This window comes from Nycticebus coucang, chromosome 12 (genome assembly GCF_027406575.1).
Source record: "Nycticebus coucang isolate mNycCou1 chromosome 12, mNycCou1.pri, whole genome shotgun sequence".
NCBI classification, from domain to species: Eukaryota; Metazoa; Chordata; class Mammalia; order Primates; family Lorisidae; genus Nycticebus; species Nycticebus coucang.
The window spans coordinates 30,489,866-30,507,190 of record NC_069791.1 but is presented as its reverse complement, the minus strand read 5'-3'; the positions used below and the strand labels follow the sequence as shown (position 1 = coordinate 30,507,190).

Below are 17,325 nucleotides of genomic sequence, written 5' to 3'. Positions count from 1 at the left end.
AATGCTTCAATGACAATCAGCCCTGGACTGGACCACAGCAGTGAACACACCTATAGTGAGTTGTCCCATCTTTTTGTTGTCATCGAGGCACAGGAGAAAGATATTAGGAGGCAGAGACAAGGTGGCAACGTGAAAAGGGGTTATAGGTTGTTCTATAAAAAGTAAGGCACTTGGCAAACTCAGGGTTTTCTTGGCGTGGTTGAAAGTGATACCTGGGCTCCTCCTTTTACTTGCCTCTGAGATTTACAGAGAGCCAACGGAGTACTGTCACCTTAAAATTATCTCCAACTGTCACACTCCCAGGCAGGAAGGTGATCAGAATTTCCTGACTCGTCTCCATTTGTTGCCATTCAAAAGCACTGCTCTTAACATTCATGGGCGGCGCCTGTGGCTCAGTGAGTAGGGCGCCGGTCCCATATGCCGAGGGTGGCGGGTTCAAACCCAGCCCCGGCCAAACTGCAACAAAAAAATAGCCGGGCGTTGTGGCGGGCGCCTGTAGTCCCAGCTGCTCGGGAGTCTGAGGCAAGAGAATCACGTAAGCCCAAAAGTTAGAGGTTGCTGTGAGCTGTGTGACGCCAGGGCACTCTACCCGAGGGCGGTACAGTGAGACTCTGTCTCTACAAAAAAAAAAAAAAAAAGAAGTATAAAGACACAGTGTAACCTAATTCTTTGTACCCTCAATGAATCCCAAACAATAAAAATAAAAAAAGTATAAAGACACAGGAAATGGAATAAAAAGGCAAGAATTTTTTAAAACATAAAATTTTTCATCTGAGAAGGCAAGAGAATAAATCAACCCCATCTTTAAAAAGTTCAAAAGTGAGGGCTTTATAATTACTGAAAATGGGGTCTGCTTGTAAAATTGTTAGTAATTATGGGTTTGATGGGGGAAGAAAATTACGGTACGTGCTTGAACTTTTAATATGCCAATTTAGTGATTCTTTATCATCTATAAGCTACGGAATAAAATGAGTGTGCCTTAAATTTTTAAAATGAAAATGGGATAGCAAGCAAGCTTGCTCTTTGAACATGATGTGTACGTGTTCCTGTATGGTTCAGACTGGCTGGCTGTAAGATTCTCCTTGGCACCTCCTAAAACCCGTAGGTACCAGCATCATTATGAGAGCCAATGAACAGGCTCCAAGTTAGCTCCTGATGGACAACACTTATTCAAATGAAGACATTCAAAGCAAACTGTTAAAAAATGTTACTACATGCCACCACTTCTCTCTGTGTGAAGCAAGATTTTCTCAACAGCATACAGCCAAAACAAACCAGCAACATAAACTTGCAGTTAACATAGATACTTTTCAAGTCTAAATCTGAGGCTCACAAAAACATCGTCGTCCTCATTGATTTCTATAAAAATGTGAAGAATTTTAATATATATAATCCACTTATCCTAATGCAACAAGCCTTGATGATTATATAACAATTATACTACAGTCTAAGGTAAAGTTACATTTTAACAAAGCTTTTGCTTGTACTTTTTTTTTTTGTAGAGGCAGAGTCTCACTTTATGGCCCTCTGTAGAGTGCCGTGGCCTCACACAGCTCACAGCAACCTCCAACTCCTGGGCTTAAGCGATTCTCTTGCCTCAGCCTCCCGAGCAGCTGGGACTACAGGCGCCCGCCACAACGCCAGGCTATTTTTTGGTTGCAGTTTGGCCGGTGCCAGGTTTGAACCCGCCACCCTCGGTATATGGGGCCGGCGCCTTACCGACTGAGCCACAGGCGCCACCCTGCTTGTACTTTTTTAATGGAAGTTTGGAAAATACTGTTTTAGGTAATTCTCTGCCCACAACACTCTGCTTGATATCAAAAATTGAAAATGGCTTACGACTTGTCTTGCTTGTGGGCGAAGGAGAAGAGGTCATAAACCAAGCACACTCCAAACACGGTGACACCTGTCTCTTTCACCAGCATGGCGCAGGTGCCCAGAAATAAACTGAGCAGCAGGAAGAAGGGAGACGCGGTGGGGGGGAAGCGTTCCCCAACGCAGCCCTGACCCAGACTCCTGGAAAACAAGTCAGAGATTCTATTAGTCTACAAACGAATGCGAGTTGTGAAGAAAAATTACCTTTTAAAAAGAAGATTTAATGTCTATTTTATTTGTTTCCTAACTAATTAAGTAGGTGAGCAGATTCCTTCGAGAGTATTCATCATAGATTTAAAATTGCTAAGATGGAAAAAAGTAAAAGCCCAACAATACTAAATTTGCTCCTTAAATTATTGTATATACAAATTATGACAAAACATGGTAGGTAACCAGTGAACACTAAAAAGTCATTTAAGAAGCTGCCATAGAGACGTATTTAGTGACACGTGAGATGTTTAAGTGAATACATTTTAAATGAAGAATATACACTATTTAACCACTTGTGTGAGCTCTGGAGCCAGGTTCCCTGGGTTCAAATCATAGCTCTGCAGTTAAAGGACTGGGGAATAGGGGCACACCACTTTGCATCTCTGTGCAAAGCTGCATTTCATGTGAAATAAGTGGGATGACAGTATTGTAAAAATCACTTCTATATCAAGTGTTTATCATCATCAATATTATTTCTATACACAAAACACTCAGTGAGATTTTATATATATATCCATACAAATGGTATCTTTATGTATCTTATATTGTGTGTGTGTGTATACACACCAAAATATAATCAGCACTTCACTCTGATGAAAACACAGACATTTTAACCTTTTACTTTTCTTTTGGCTTATCTGTATTTTAAAATTTGTTTCTCATGAGCATGTATTGGACAAAGTTTATTATTTCTTACTTTCCAGCAAGGATTTTCAAAAACTCTCCAGTGCTATAAAGTCTTTGTTTCACCTTACAAAATACCAGACCAAGAAAATTCACTATTCCCCTCTGCAGGTACCACACCCACCGGCACCTACTTCTCTGAAGTGAAGGCCAAGATTTCTGCAGTGGTGATGCCTTCTCTACCGTGTTAGGTCGCAGAACAGTGGCATAAAAGTATATGCAAAACGTGCAGTAGTTAGGCATTTCTCTACTGAGTTGGCCTACAGCTTACACTGCTAAAAGTGAGAATGACATCACAGCAAACCTGCAAAAATATGGCTGAATACCTTACAGACGCAGACACGCAGCAGGCCTGCACAAGTCCCCAAACGCATTAACCACACAGAAAAGGCCTCAGAGAACAGGTTTGAACTGAAAAGAGATCATTAATTCTGATCTAGCATCAGAGTAAACAATAAATGGAAACAATGAATTTTTACATTTGGGCTTACATTTTAAGATGTCATAACACCGTATCATATGATTAAAAACGTGGGGGCATTACAAAGCCAATACCAGAAGACTGTACTAAGGCCGATTACCACACTAAGAAAAAGTTCTGCCCTTTACACAAGACTAAACTTTCTCAGACTTATTCACTGGCATTCCTGACTCAAGGTCTAAACTGGCTTATCCCAGTGTTTCTCAGTCCCAGCACCACTGGCATTTTTCTGCCAGATAATTCTTGGTGGGAGGGGCTTACAAGTGCATTGCAGGATGTTTATTTAGTGGCACCCTGGGCCTCTACCCACTAGATCTCCATGATGCCTATTTTAACAATCAAAAATGTTTCCATTTATTGCCAAATGTCTCAGGTGGTGGAGGAAAGGGGCAGGTGGCTGGGGGAGGGAGATCAATCACCCCTAATTAAGAGCCACCCATATAGTTAGGTGTGGTGGCGGGGACCTGGAGTCCCAGCTACTCAGGAGGCTGAAGCAGGAGGATCGTTTGAGCTCAGGAATTCAAGGCTGAGGTGAGCTGTGATGGCACCACTGCACTCCAGCCTGAGCAACATCCTGTTTCTTAAAAAATAAAGAAAACTGCTGGTTTAGCATAGTGTTCCTCAAACAGAGTCACCAGGCTTTCTAAGATTCTGGGTCAATTGATCGATTCAAAGATCAGGGCTCACAAAGCCTTAATGGTGCATCTCTCCACCAAGTAGGGAAACATAGTTGACCTGCCCTCCTTTCCTGGGCCATGACCTGAGTCTCTGTCCACATTCAGGTTCTCTTTCTAACCCACCCCTTTCCACGGTGGACATGCCACAACTCAGGTGAGGGTGTGATCACTCTGATGTAAAGGTGCAAATAATGGGCAATCACTTTACCACTTTTCAGTTTCCCAAAGCAAAGGATTTCTATATTTTGATGAAAGTATGTGGAAATTGGCAAACTACAGTTGAGAAATACTACTATCTATTCAGCCTTGTTATTTTAAACTCTTAGCTACTACAGTGAGGATAATACAAAGGAAAAAAATCGGACCAAAATGAAAAGGAGAAATCAAATATATCCTAGGAAAACAGAAGAAAGTACTGCATTCAATGTATTTTGTTTTATTTTTGTTATTTGAGAGAGTTACCCTGTCGCCCTGGGTCAAGGGGCCATGGAGTCATACCTCATAGTAACCTCAACCTCTTAGGCTCAAGCCATCCTCTTGCCTCAGCCTCTTGAGTACCTGGGACTACAAGCACCCACCACAACCCCGGGCTAGGTTTTCTGTTTTTAGTAGAGATGGGATTTCTGTCTTGCTCACACTGGTCTCGATCTCCTGACCTCAAGCAAGGAGGATCTTGGACCCCCAGAACTGGGAAAACAGTCTCTTTAAAATGCTTGGAATGGGCAGGTGGGAAAACAGCCCAGCACTGGATAAAGAAAGGGTTTCCTCTCTCTGGTCCCCAAAAGCTTGCTGAGTGTTTCACAGCCAAGAGCCCCCAGCCCCTCTCAGGCACATGCTCACAGTCTGCACACAGGACGTGGTTGTGATCACAGAAGGACACATTCAGACACACATACCTATTGTAGGAGAGAAAGGCCAACAGAAACAGCAGACACGCTAACACATCAGCTCTGCCAACGATCCCAGCCACCTAGGAAATCAAAAAGTTTAAAAAGTGAAAACCTCAGAAAATCGCTTTCAGAAACCCATTACAGAAATCCATTACAGAGATATTTGTTCTTAGATGAATGAAAGATATAATAAAATAGAAAACACATTGTTCTTGAAATTCTGATATATGAACTAACCACCTCTGATTATCTTACATATTTAATAAGTTTATAGAAAGAGGGGGAAAAAAGCAAGATTTCCATGCTTAATTTCATTTTTAACATCTCTTCCACAGAGGGTCAATTCACACTCAAAATTTATTCATTCATTGATTGATTCATAGAATTTTTTTGAATAATAATTCAGTGCCAGATACTACGTTAGACTTTGGGCACCAGAGTCCTAATGAAGAGAGGATAGTTACAGAATACTAGAAAAAGGTAAAGTGAGGAATCAGTATTTTGGACAAAAGAGGGAATGAGTTTAAACTCCCAGTTGCTACATATGAGTGTATGTGTGTGCAAGTGTGTGTGTGTGCGCGCGCGCACATGCATGTGTGCATATATTCCATAATTCTGTCACTGAAAAGGCCAAAAGCAAGATACCTCAATAGCAAAGAGCCATCATGGCACCAGCCACAAGCCATTCCTCTGTTAAGAGAACATTAGCTCCTTCAAGAACTGGCTGATACCAGTGCCAAGGCTGGGGAGATTCAAGAGGAGCTTGACTCATCTACTTGTGTAGATAGAAGGAGAGGGGTGTTTTTTTACAAAAAGATACAAAATTACAGCTAAATAGCAGGAATAAGCTCTAGTATTCTACTGCACCACAGGATGACTATAATTAACAATAGTATATCACATAGTTGCAAATACCTATAATGAAGATACTGAATGTTCCAACACCAGGTAATGATAAATGTTTGAGATGACAGATATGCTAATAACCCTGATCTGATCACCACATATTGTATGTGTCAAAACATCACTATGTATCCCATGAATACGTGAAATTATTACATGGCAATTAAAAATATATAAAATATTAAATAACTTAAAAGCCAGTTAATGAATATGAAGGGAGTAGTGAAATTGGAAAACAAACATTTTGCTTCTTTATTTTTTTTTTTTGAGACCGAGTTTCACTGTATCACCCTAAGTAGAGTGCATGGCATCACAGCTCACAGCAACCTCAAATTCTTGGGCTCAAGCAATTCTCTAACCTCAGCCTCCTGAGTAGCTGGGACTACAGGCACCTGCCACAACACCTGGCTACTTTTAGATACAGGTCTCGCTCTTGCTCAGGCTCAAACTTGTGAGCTCAAGCAATCTACCTGCCTCAGCCTCCCAGAGTGCTAGGATTACAAGCATGAGTCACTAGGCCCAGCTAATCATTTTGCTTCTGGAACAGTGAAGACTGGGATAAGCAGGGAACACTGAAAATATCAATAGATGCTAAATCTAGTGCATGAAAGCTTCTGAGCTGCAAAGTATTGGCCTGGTTTCAGTGTCTCTTCACCAATTACTCATTAGCTGGAAAAATAAAAATAATTACACTGTGGGAAAAATGCATTATATTGCATTACATCTGGACTGGGAAATCAAAAATAAAATCACTATTCCTGAGAAGGACATATCATGTATACAGTATTCTAGCCAGGGACACATAACCTGAATATAACCACAAGAAAATACATTCTATGAAAATGTATAAATAAATATGTCATACTAATAAATTATAATTTTATATCAAATTGTATAACATTAAAATTGTATCACATATTAATTTATTCTGATTTCTATTACATCATGATTCTTAATTATATTACAACTCATTATAATATAATATGGTATAATAGATACCATCTACTATGGGTATATTTACATATGTAAATACATATTACATATTTTATGCATGTTATAGTCAAATTTTTAATTACTTATATATTCTGTATTTACAAGAAGTATTATTACATATAATATACTTACTATTTTTATTATACATTATTATTTTATATAATATACTATGCCTATAAATCATGTTATATATTATAAATTGCACAACACATAAAATATATTATATATGTATATGATAATTATGTCCTACAACATTACATATCGCAACACGATAGATGTATTAATGCCATTTTATATACATTCTAACATAAATTCTAAATCCTCTAAAAATCTATGCATTATATTATAGAAAGACAGTCCTGGTAACTATTTCAAACTAAAGGAGACTAAACAACACTAAAGAGAAATAGAAAACTAAATTAATAAGGGGCACGGATCAAGCTACCTAATGTCAAATGCTTTAGAAAATAAGTAACATTTTTATATATTGAGAGAGAAAGAGAGAGAGGACGAATTTTAAAAATGAATGTGGCAAAATGTTAAAAATTAGTAAATCTGGAGAGAGAGTACAGAGACATTCTTCACTTTTTTTTTTTCAAGTTTTTTGGGGGGCTGAGTTTGAACCCGCCCCCTCTGGCATATGGGGCTGGCGCCCTACTCCTTTGAGCCACAGGAGCCGCCCCATTCTTTACATGTTTTAAGTTTGAAATTATTTCAAACAACTGTGTTACTTCAGAAAAGGACTGAACTGCAAGGTGGGGCAGTGGCGGGGGAGACAGGTGGCACTTTACCAATGTATTATTTCGTTAAGTAAGATGTATGTACATTTTTCTTAATTTTTTAAAATTCAAGCAGTAAAATTGCCAAAGAAAGAATGCCCTACGGCTTAAAAAAAAAATGCTTCCGGGCGGCGCCTGTGGCTCAGCGGGTGGGGCGCCGGCCCCACATGCCGAGGGTGGTGGGTTCAGACCCGGCCCCGGCCAAACTGCAACAAAAAAATAGCCGGGCCTTGTGGCGGGCGCCTGTAATCCCAGCTACTTGGGAGGCTGAGGCAAGAGAATCGCCTAAGCCTAGGAGTTGGAGGTTGCTGTGAGCTGTGTGAGGCCACGGCACTCTACCAAGGGTGATAAAGTGAGACTCTGTCTCTACAAAAAAAAAAAAAAAAAATGCTTCCAAAAAAAGGTCCTAACAGCTGGTTGAGGAGAAGTCACTGACAAGGGAAGGAGCAGGGCTGACATTTCAGGCACAGAAACAGAACCACCCAAGTCGCAGAGGACCTGAGGCCACAGAATGATGGAGAATCAAGGATTCATAGGAGGAAATAATTTCCTGGAACATACAACGATAAACATCCTCAGATAACAAGCGCACTTTGCAGTCATGAATGAAAGGCAGCAGGTAAGTTTGGAGCTGGACCGTCCTAGGTCTGAATGTGGATTTCCCCTGTCATGTGATACTAGATTGTACTATCTTGAACTTCTGAGAGTTGGTCTGATCTTTAAGATGACTGCAACACACCCGCCTCATGTGACTGCTGTAATTTGTGAGGTGACGGACACGGTGTATGTTGCCTGGGGCCCTTCTTCCTCCCTTTTCCTTTCAGAAAAAGGGGGTGGAACTCTTAACACTGCAATAGGTTTTCCTGTGTGCTGTCTCAACTGAAGTTGATTCATAATGACATATGTCTATTGGTTAAAAATCTAAATAAAAAGTAATTCAATCATATGCATGCACTGGGATTGACAGCAAGTCACACACTGAGAAAAAGTCTAGCCCAACCTAAACCTGGGCATGGCCAACGAGTAGCACTGGCGATACTGAAAGAGCTAAAAGATCTTACATAATGCGGCTGCTTGGACCATATGCTGTTCACTGATGCATTAACCTATAAGGAGCATGAGTGCCAAATCAAAAAGGCGAGAAGAAGGCAGTGACAGTGTGGTGTCTCCATGGTGTCAAGGCCTGGCTCAGACTTACTGTCTGTAAAGCAACACTTGTGGACGTGTCACCTGCACAGCTCAGATCTGCTCAGTCTACACCACTGCCTCCTTGAGTATTCAGCTCAGCATCACCCCAAGGCCTCCTAAAGGTTAAAGGGAGAGCCCAGCTCGCCAGCAACAAAGTCTTGGGATCAGGCCAAGTGTCTGAGCCCAGAGGGACAATCATCACAGCACAACTGATGTGGTCAACAGCAAGACTTGCAAGCTGTTATTGGGTGTAGCAAGTTGGAATGAGACGAATCACAAGCCAGGCGAGCTTAACTAATGTGCTAACGGTATTCTGCAGCCCTGCTTCTCACATTGCAGCCAGTTTGGAAGCGGCAGCAGCAGAGTATGCCAGCTGGATTTGCCCAGATATAAAGAATGGAGTGTCCTTTGGAGAAGAGCTCAGAGACGGTGTTGAAATGTTAGTAATAATGCTGACAGGCTCTCTTGCCAGTCCAAACTGCTAAGCATGCCCTGAACACCTACTTTATACCCCTGTTTATCTGGGGTCTTCAGGGCAACAGGTTAGATATCTAAAAACAGGCGCTTCTCATCAACTATGTCGAGACCAGCCATTCACTGTAATTCAATCAGTCAAAATCATCATGTTCAATAATTGTGTGTTTGATTCCAGTTAACAAACATTCTCCAAGTGCCTCTTCCTTGCCAGGTACCCTGCCAGCTGGAGGGATATGATCAGCCTCAAGGAGGTTACCACCTGATAGGGAATCTGAAGAGGGTATTCAATATAATACATGTACAGGGAACCTACATGCATCATAAGAGGAGAAACCATTACCAAGAGAAAGATGAAAAAATTAACCTCAACTGGAGGATCCGGGAAGGCTCTGGGAAGGGCTGGCCTCGTAAGCTGAGACGTACAGGACAGACAAGGAGTATTTCAGGAAACTCGAGATGGGGAAATGTGAGGCCTAGGCCCAGAAGAGAGCAAAAATGTGTTCCAGGTAAAAGAGTGTTTCTGGAAAGGGAGGCATAAAGTGATGAAGAACATGCAGTAAATTAAGAGGGGAGGAGCGATGGGAAGATGGGAAGCAGAGATGGACTGTGAAGTGGGAGCCAGTTGACTTGATTCTACGACATGGCACAAGTGTAGGCTGCTGGAAAGTACCAACGCCATCGGTCAGTCCATGGTAAGTGAGAGGACATGCAGATGGATGGCTTGGCTTTCAGCCTCACGCTGCAGGTTTCCATCACCAAGGCGATGGTTGCAACCTGGGAACTGCAGCCTCTAACCAATATTCAAACACTGGAAAAACATCAGTGAACATAATTGGATAAAATTCAAGTAATGTAACATCCAGCTGTCCTAAGCATGGTTAACAGAATCACACGTGGAAACTGCCAATTAGGACTCAATTTGCTGTCAAAACCTGCTATTTTTTTGGAATCCCACTCACAGAATTTGTACAAAGTGTACTATAAGGCTTTTAATGTTTATTTTATCAGCATGATTGAGTTCCATGAGTGTCAGATGGGGCCGGGAACACACACTTACCACATGGCAACAGGCTACAAGCCAGACTGATTAGATCATGACGAATTTTCTTCTGTATTTTCCTGTCCCAGTTCCGGGAATGTGGACCTTAACCTTCAACTCCATTTGTTAGCGTCTCCGGCTCTTGCTTTTAGCTTGAGGTAAGTGCATTCCTTCTAACCTATTGCACCTCTATGATATTAAGTTTAATTCCCATAAAAGAATTTACAATAACTTCTCCCACTTCCCAGTTTCTTTACTGATTTTTCTCATGATTCAGGATTTAGAAAAACATATCAACTTCCCAGAAAATATACTGTCAGGAAACTCTTCCAATAATCTCAAGGGCTTACAGGAGGAGAGTCTAGTCTACCTTAATGATTGCTATGCCCCTGCACTGAGTGTATGACAGTAATTGTATTACAGCTACTCAATTTTATTGTAAGATGGAGGAAATAAATGAATTTGTCCCTATTTACTTAAATTGGAAATAATTTTGCTCTCTGCTACAGTTCTTGTTTTATTACAACATGTTGCTTTCTTAGGTATCTGAGTTATATTCTGTGCTTTTGTAATGAGCTTGTAAACAAACTGTGGGTACTGGCCCTGCTATTCACCCACATATTCCCCTGGCACCTAGCAGAATGCTCCACACCGAGTAACATACACAGGTTCCACATCTCTGAAGTCAACCAAGGCTTGAAAACACTGTATTGAAGAGTAAATAACAATACAACAAAAAATACAAACAAAAAACTATATAGTATAACAACCATTTGTAAATCTGTAACAATAGTATTTCCATTGTATTAGGTGCTCTAAGTAATGTACAGATGATTTCAAGTACGGGAGTATACAAGTAGGCAATATGTAAATACTACACCATTTTACATAAGGAACTTGAGTATCCTCAGATTTAGATATCTTCAGAGGTCCTGGAATCAATCCCTTGGGGACACCAAGGGCTGACTGTATTCATTAACTATGTGTTTTTTGTTTTTTTTTTTGGTTTTTGGCCGGGGCTGGGTTTGAACCTGCCACCTCTGGCATATGGGATCGGCGCCCTACTCCTTGAGCCACAGGCGCCACCAACTATGTGTTGATTACACAATTAATTAAGTGAATCCTTAATCATATCAGCACATTTAAACGTAATCAAATCAGCATATTTAAATTAAACCCCTTCCCACAAATTTAAATTTTCCCTTGTCCCTCAGATAATTTACAGCCCCATTTTTGTTCTTCCTTAACAAAGGGGGAGATACTTACCAGTAACTTCCTCTGCCACCACACCAAGGTCTTTCTTTTTTATATAATTCACTACTCTATCTTCTAGAAGGTACATCTTTCCTTCCATTTCTCTGTCCTCCCCCTTAGAAACCCGAATTGAAATGTGTCAGTAAATCAAAGTCTCTCCATTCTACTTCATAGCGTAAATTGTTGTGTGGGTCAGATTTCTTTACCTCCCCTTTACACTTAGCTCATCTTCTTGTGGATCTGAATCCCTTCCCTGGTATCTTCCAGTAAATAAATGTCCAGGCCTACTTGAGGCCTTTTAATTATGCTACTGTGGATTTTTTTTTTTTTAAGTAGTAGAAAAGCGTGTTGAAACCTTTCCTTAAAGGTGATTTTTTTAAATAAAGTTTTTTTTTTCCTAGAATCCAACCCCAACTCTACCCGTTCATCCTCCTACTGTCCAAAGTTGCCTGTGCTTTCTGCATTCCTCTGCAACCACTGAATCACACCGTTACTGCCCTTCTCATGTGTTCTTTCCTGAGATAACTGTCCCCAAGACACTCTAAGAACAGTTTCCTGGCTGTACCTAAAGAATTACTTGTCAGAAATACAGTATTGTCTGTGGTCTTAGATGAAAACGTCCCCCTGGCCCAGCATCGCAGAGGCTACATGACTAGGAACAGTAGTCCCTGATTATTTTCCTTTCATGCTATGTCCAAAAAGACTATGAAAAACTTAGGTAGCCCTCTCATCTGTTTAAGTTCATAGCTAAAATTTTTCATCATAATTTTAAATACTTGAAAGGTTCTAACTTTCCATGCATTGTAAATACTGACATTTTCAGTAAGGTCATAACATGACTGTTTTAAATGTACCACAGAGAATCAGAACACTAGGGCAACGTGAAGGTCACCACCTTCCATTTACACAAATACAGTGTAACAATTTACAAAGTAAAATCAAAAGGCTATTATTTGTTATAGACTTCGATTCAAGTTTTTAAGGCAGAGGACAGGGAAGTGTAAAAAGAGATGTACTTTCTAGAAGATACGGAGATTTTTTTTTTTTTTGTAGAGACAGAGTCTCACTGTACCTCCCTCGGTAGAGTGCCGTGGCCTCACACAGCTCACAGCAACCTCTAACTCTTGGGCTTATGAGATTCTCTTGCCTCAGCCTCCTGAGTAGCTGGGACTACAGGCGCCCGCCACAACGCCCGGCTATTTTTTTGTTGCAGTTTGGCCGGGGCTGGGTTTGAACCCGCCACCCTCGGCATATGGGGCCGGCACCCTACTCACTGAGCCATAGGCGCCGCCCGATTTTTTTTTTTTTTTTAAAGAACTCGATAGGTGGAAGAGGGAGTTAATGAGAAGTGTCTCCCCTTTGTTAAAAGCACAAAAATAGTAACAAAAATTATTCTTTGATTGTTACCCATTTTATACCCTTCATCTTTAAATTCATACTTCCATTTTATTTCCCTCTCAGCGTTTTTTCTTAATGTATTATATAGTTATGCTTAAAAATATTTTCTCATACCTCTTCCTGTAGTAAAAATACATATGTAATTAGTTAAATTTCTTGAGACCATAAGCCTCTAAGTGTTAAATTGTTAATTCTGTATTGCAATTCCAATTAATTCACAATTGTTCTACATATTATAAATGAAATAAAAAAATAATTATTATTAACTATAAAAATTCACCTTTTAATAACATAGCTGTGGTGGGTTTCTTTTCAGTAAGTTCAGTTATCTGTGGTTGAACCTGACCTTTTGTTGGGGTGATAGCTCTATTCCTAGCTTTCATCTTTACAGGTTGTTCACATGCTAGGGTGGGGAGCATGCAGTTTCAAGGCCATGTGGCCACTCGACTCAATCCAAACTTCACAGAACAAGTCCCTTTATTAAAAGGATTTATTCTGCGAAACAAACAGCCAAACGGCCTAAGGACCTGGAAGGCCAAAGGTTCCCCATCCTAGTTTGAACTTCAAAGTTACTAGTAAATATCGCATCATGATCTATTCCCTTCCACAATTTTTAATGCTCTACCAGCTGATAAGTCAATCAAGCACTCCTTTAATTTGGTCAAAAGCAAAGAATGTAAACCACCCATCATTAGAGTCGTATGTCATTAGAGTCATAAACTTCCGCAGTTCCTTAGAAGTACAGCAAAAAGGCTTTACCCCAAGACTCACCAAAGGACTATCACTTACACCTCAGGCTCTGCCACTTAAAGGCACTTTGTTCAGTCCAAAATACTCAGAAAGAGTTGGGAAAATTACCTTTAACAATGAAATTGTTTTATGAAGCAATTTTTTCTCCTGCTTGCATATCACTCTTAAATCAAAATACATGTTTGTCAAAACTTAGACAAGGTATAGAATTCTGGTCATGGAAAGTGTCCGTCATACAGCCTAACTGGCAAACCTCTCCTCTCATCGTCAAACCAATAAGTCACATCAGACTTCTGTGTTGGTACAAATAAACATCGTAGGACGCATCCCCAGGACAACTATTTCCCTTCTGAACTGAGAACAGCAGAACAAGCCACCACCCGACTTCCACCATCATGTTGCATTCCTCACAGAAACGTGCCTGTGACAGGAAAAGATCCGAAGCCCCACTCTGGGTTCACGAGGCCGGCACTGAGGGACACCTGGCTGACACCAGCATGTCAAACCGCTCAGTCTGTACACCTGATGCACAGGAAGCGTCTGACACGTGGGAGGTGTCAGTTCTTTTCATCAAAATGAGAGAAGAACAACTGAGAAATGGAAAAGGAGAAAGCAAAGCCAGGTGACGCCTTTACTGCAGACGTCCTCAGGCCGAGCAACTTCAGGAAAGTCTCCAGAGACGCAAGCTAGAGCTCTAGAGAAGATTCTTTTAAAACTGTGGTGCCTGTGTCCCCCTTCAACAGTCATGTTCTATCCCTAGCAACACACACAGAATAAACCAGCTATGCTTACTAAGACGTGAGACAAGGAAGCTTAAAAATGCCCTGTCACTCACTGAATGGATTAAGTAAATATTTTAAAGAGGGCCAGAGATCCAAACTACCGATAGTTTCTAAATAAATTTCTTGTCACCCACAAAATAAGTAGACTTATTATATAACTTGGGAAACAATGTGTCAGGCTCCTAACTCTGAAGAATATCAGTCTAACTTTTCCTGGGCCTCTCCCAGCAGTTAAAGTTCTGTCCCATAGACATCGTAAAGGTAAAGCAGGAGAAAAGGAACAACGGACTCAGCATGCCTCATATCTCAAAATGGTCCCTGCTGCTGCATATGTTAGGACTTAATGGACTTAATTTTTTTGCAAATGAAAAACTAGAGCCATTCATACCACCTATAATAATAATAATAGCAATTATTTAGAAAAGTAGTTAATGGGGCGCCCGTAGCTCAGTGGTTAGGGCGCAGGCCACATGCTCAGGGGCTGGTGGGTTCAAACCCAGCCCAGGCCTGCTAAACAAAAACAAAAACAAAAAAACAGGCAGGCGTTGTGGCAGGCACCTGTAGTCCCAGCTACTTGGATGCTGAGGCAAGAGAATCACTTGAGCCCAAGAGTTTGGGGTTGCTGTGAGCTATGATGCCACAGCACTCTATAGAGGGTGACAAAGTGAGACTTTGTCTCAAAAAAATAAATAAATAGAAAAGTGGTTAAATCTGGGAGGTACAATAAAGCCAATCCAAAGATTCTAAAAGAAAAGGTATCAAATAAAATGATTTATATATGAAGATAAACAATGTTGTAGAACTTGGAATTCACATGATTTTGAAAGGAAAAAAGAGAAAGATGACCAGTTTAACAAACTCACATCTACGTAGGTTTATTCTCTCACTGAGTTCGATTCTACTCACCGCCTCAGTGTGAACAGGGTGCACGGCAAAAAGCAACGCCGTGACAAAAGCCAGTCCGCGGTTCCTGAAGACAGTTTTATCACAGGTGTACATCAGCACAAGGCTCACGAGGCAGTGCAGAATCACATTCGCCGCATGGAAGTAGAATGGGTCCGGGCCAGTCAAAAATATGTTTAGCCTATAAAAAAAAAGAAAGAAAAGAAAAGCAAAATCTGCATTAGCTGCAACATAACACAGGCACAGGGGAAGCAGTAGAAATCTACCAATTTAAAAGGATACGCTATCCAATTAATTATTTTTAAGTGATTCCCAACATCAGGTCATTTTTTATATTTGAGTATGTGTCGCTTTTTTCCTATCTCAGAATTGTCCCATCCGCAGAAATCAGTGCATGCATGATACGGTATTTTTTCAGAAAACTTTGTTCTCACAGAGAAGGCAGGCACACAGGAGCTCCACCTGTTTTCCTCTCACTCGGCAGCTAATTCAAACACCCCCCCAACACACACTAACACACACACACATACGAAATTCCCGCTTTCACCCCCAGCTCTTCCTAAGCAGCTGAATGTTCAAAGGCAAGTCAGATGTACTACGGGTCAGAGGCACAGCCAGCAGAGATGATCAGAAACCATGAGACTACGATTGTAGTCACAGTTGGAACAAACCAGGCGTGAACATGTCCTCTCACCCACGCTGCCTCCAGAAACCGAGTTTCCAGATTATGCATCTGGAAGCATCGTCTCATTACCGGCCCACGAGGGGATCTTCGGAGCACCTACGTGGTTATTACTAGCTGCAGCTGAAATAAAAAAGATGAGCAAGAGCATAATGTTTCGGATTTTGTATTAAATGTTTTGTGGCATAAATTCCCACAGATCTTAGAACTTGATTTCTAAGATTATGGCGAAGAAACTAAAAGAACCACAAAGAGAAGGGAAATCAATTGTTCGACATCTTACAAAATATTTTCATGAGACAGAAATACAGATCAGAGAGCCTTCAGGAGGTTGCCTTCAATTAAATAACAGGACATTATGTCCCTAACTAAGGCTGTAGGGTTATAGAAAAAATATACTTGTGCGAGGTCTGGTTCTTTGGGGCAACACAGACGACCTACGTGGCATGGGCAATAGTTGTCTACACCAGTCCCTTTTACCAAAACACGCCCTTGGTCTGCTTCTCTTTTAGAAACAATTCCTCTTTGCCAAAACAAATAAGAACAGAAAAGCCAACTTTAGAGATGACATATGCATATCAGAAAGAATGGATGCAATTCAAGCATAGCTTTAACCTACAGAATTTTAAACATCTCAAGCATGAATCCAAATGTCATACTTATTAGGAGGCTCCATTTTCACTCCCACTGAAGTCATCACAGTCCTACCTATGCCTAGAAAAATGAATTGTTGTGTCAGATCCAACTTCAAGGCTCTGGTGCAAGATTTGCCCCAGCTGTGTGTGAGCAGACCCACAAGTCTATGCTCACCCCCGGCATCTTCAATATGGGAGTCTGGTGGGAAATCACCCTTCCAGAGGGAATTCAGAAAGGGGCAACAAAGAAGGGAACTGGCAGGTGCAACGAAGCAGAGAATAGGGTCGCATTCTAGTACCAGAGGACATCACGTGGTGACAGAGCTGCCTGAACTCAGAAAGCTCTGGATGATAGAGCTTAAGAAGGGCGAGACCAGGTCCTGACCCTGGGTCCTTGGAGAATTTGCATGCAGCTCCCTAAGAGCCCAGCCCGCTGAGGCTAGTTTTACATGTTTTCCACTTCATCAGGCTGAGCTTTCAGACCAACCAACAAGTCACTCATTTAAAATCCACTCACAGCAGTGAGGATGATGAAGAAAAACAGGCCATCTCACAAGTGATGGTGGGTGCCCAAGCTGGCAGGTCTCTAGGCTGGTAAAACACGCATATAAAAAAGGCTTTAAAAGGCACATTGCTTTTGACCAAAAATTCCAAATCTAGGATTTTTCATAAGGAAATAACCACGAAAATGTACAAAGGTTTTATATACAGGTGTACAAGAATGC

General features: G+C 41.0%; 1 protein-coding gene across 3 annotated transcripts in view; it reads right to left on the bottom strand.

Annotated features, from left to right (window-relative positions):
• Nucleotides 1-17,325, bottom strand: part of TMTC1 (transmembrane O-mannosyltransferase targeting cadherins 1) — a 287,962-nt gene that overhangs the window by 256,748 nt on the left and 13,889 nt on the right. For all 3 annotated transcript variants that reach the window (XM_053556774.1, XM_053556776.1, XM_053556775.1), the window contains exons 2-4: nucleotides 15,287-15,464; nucleotides 4,824-4,897; nucleotides 1,840-2,016 (exon numbers count right to left, since the gene is read on the bottom strand). In XM_053556774.1, the coding sequence (XP_053412749.1) occupies nucleotides 1,840-2,016; nucleotides 4,824-4,897; nucleotides 15,287-15,464 (429 nt within the window). The remainder of the gene's footprint in view (nucleotides 1-1,839; nucleotides 2,017-4,823; nucleotides 4,898-15,286; nucleotides 15,465-17,325) is intronic.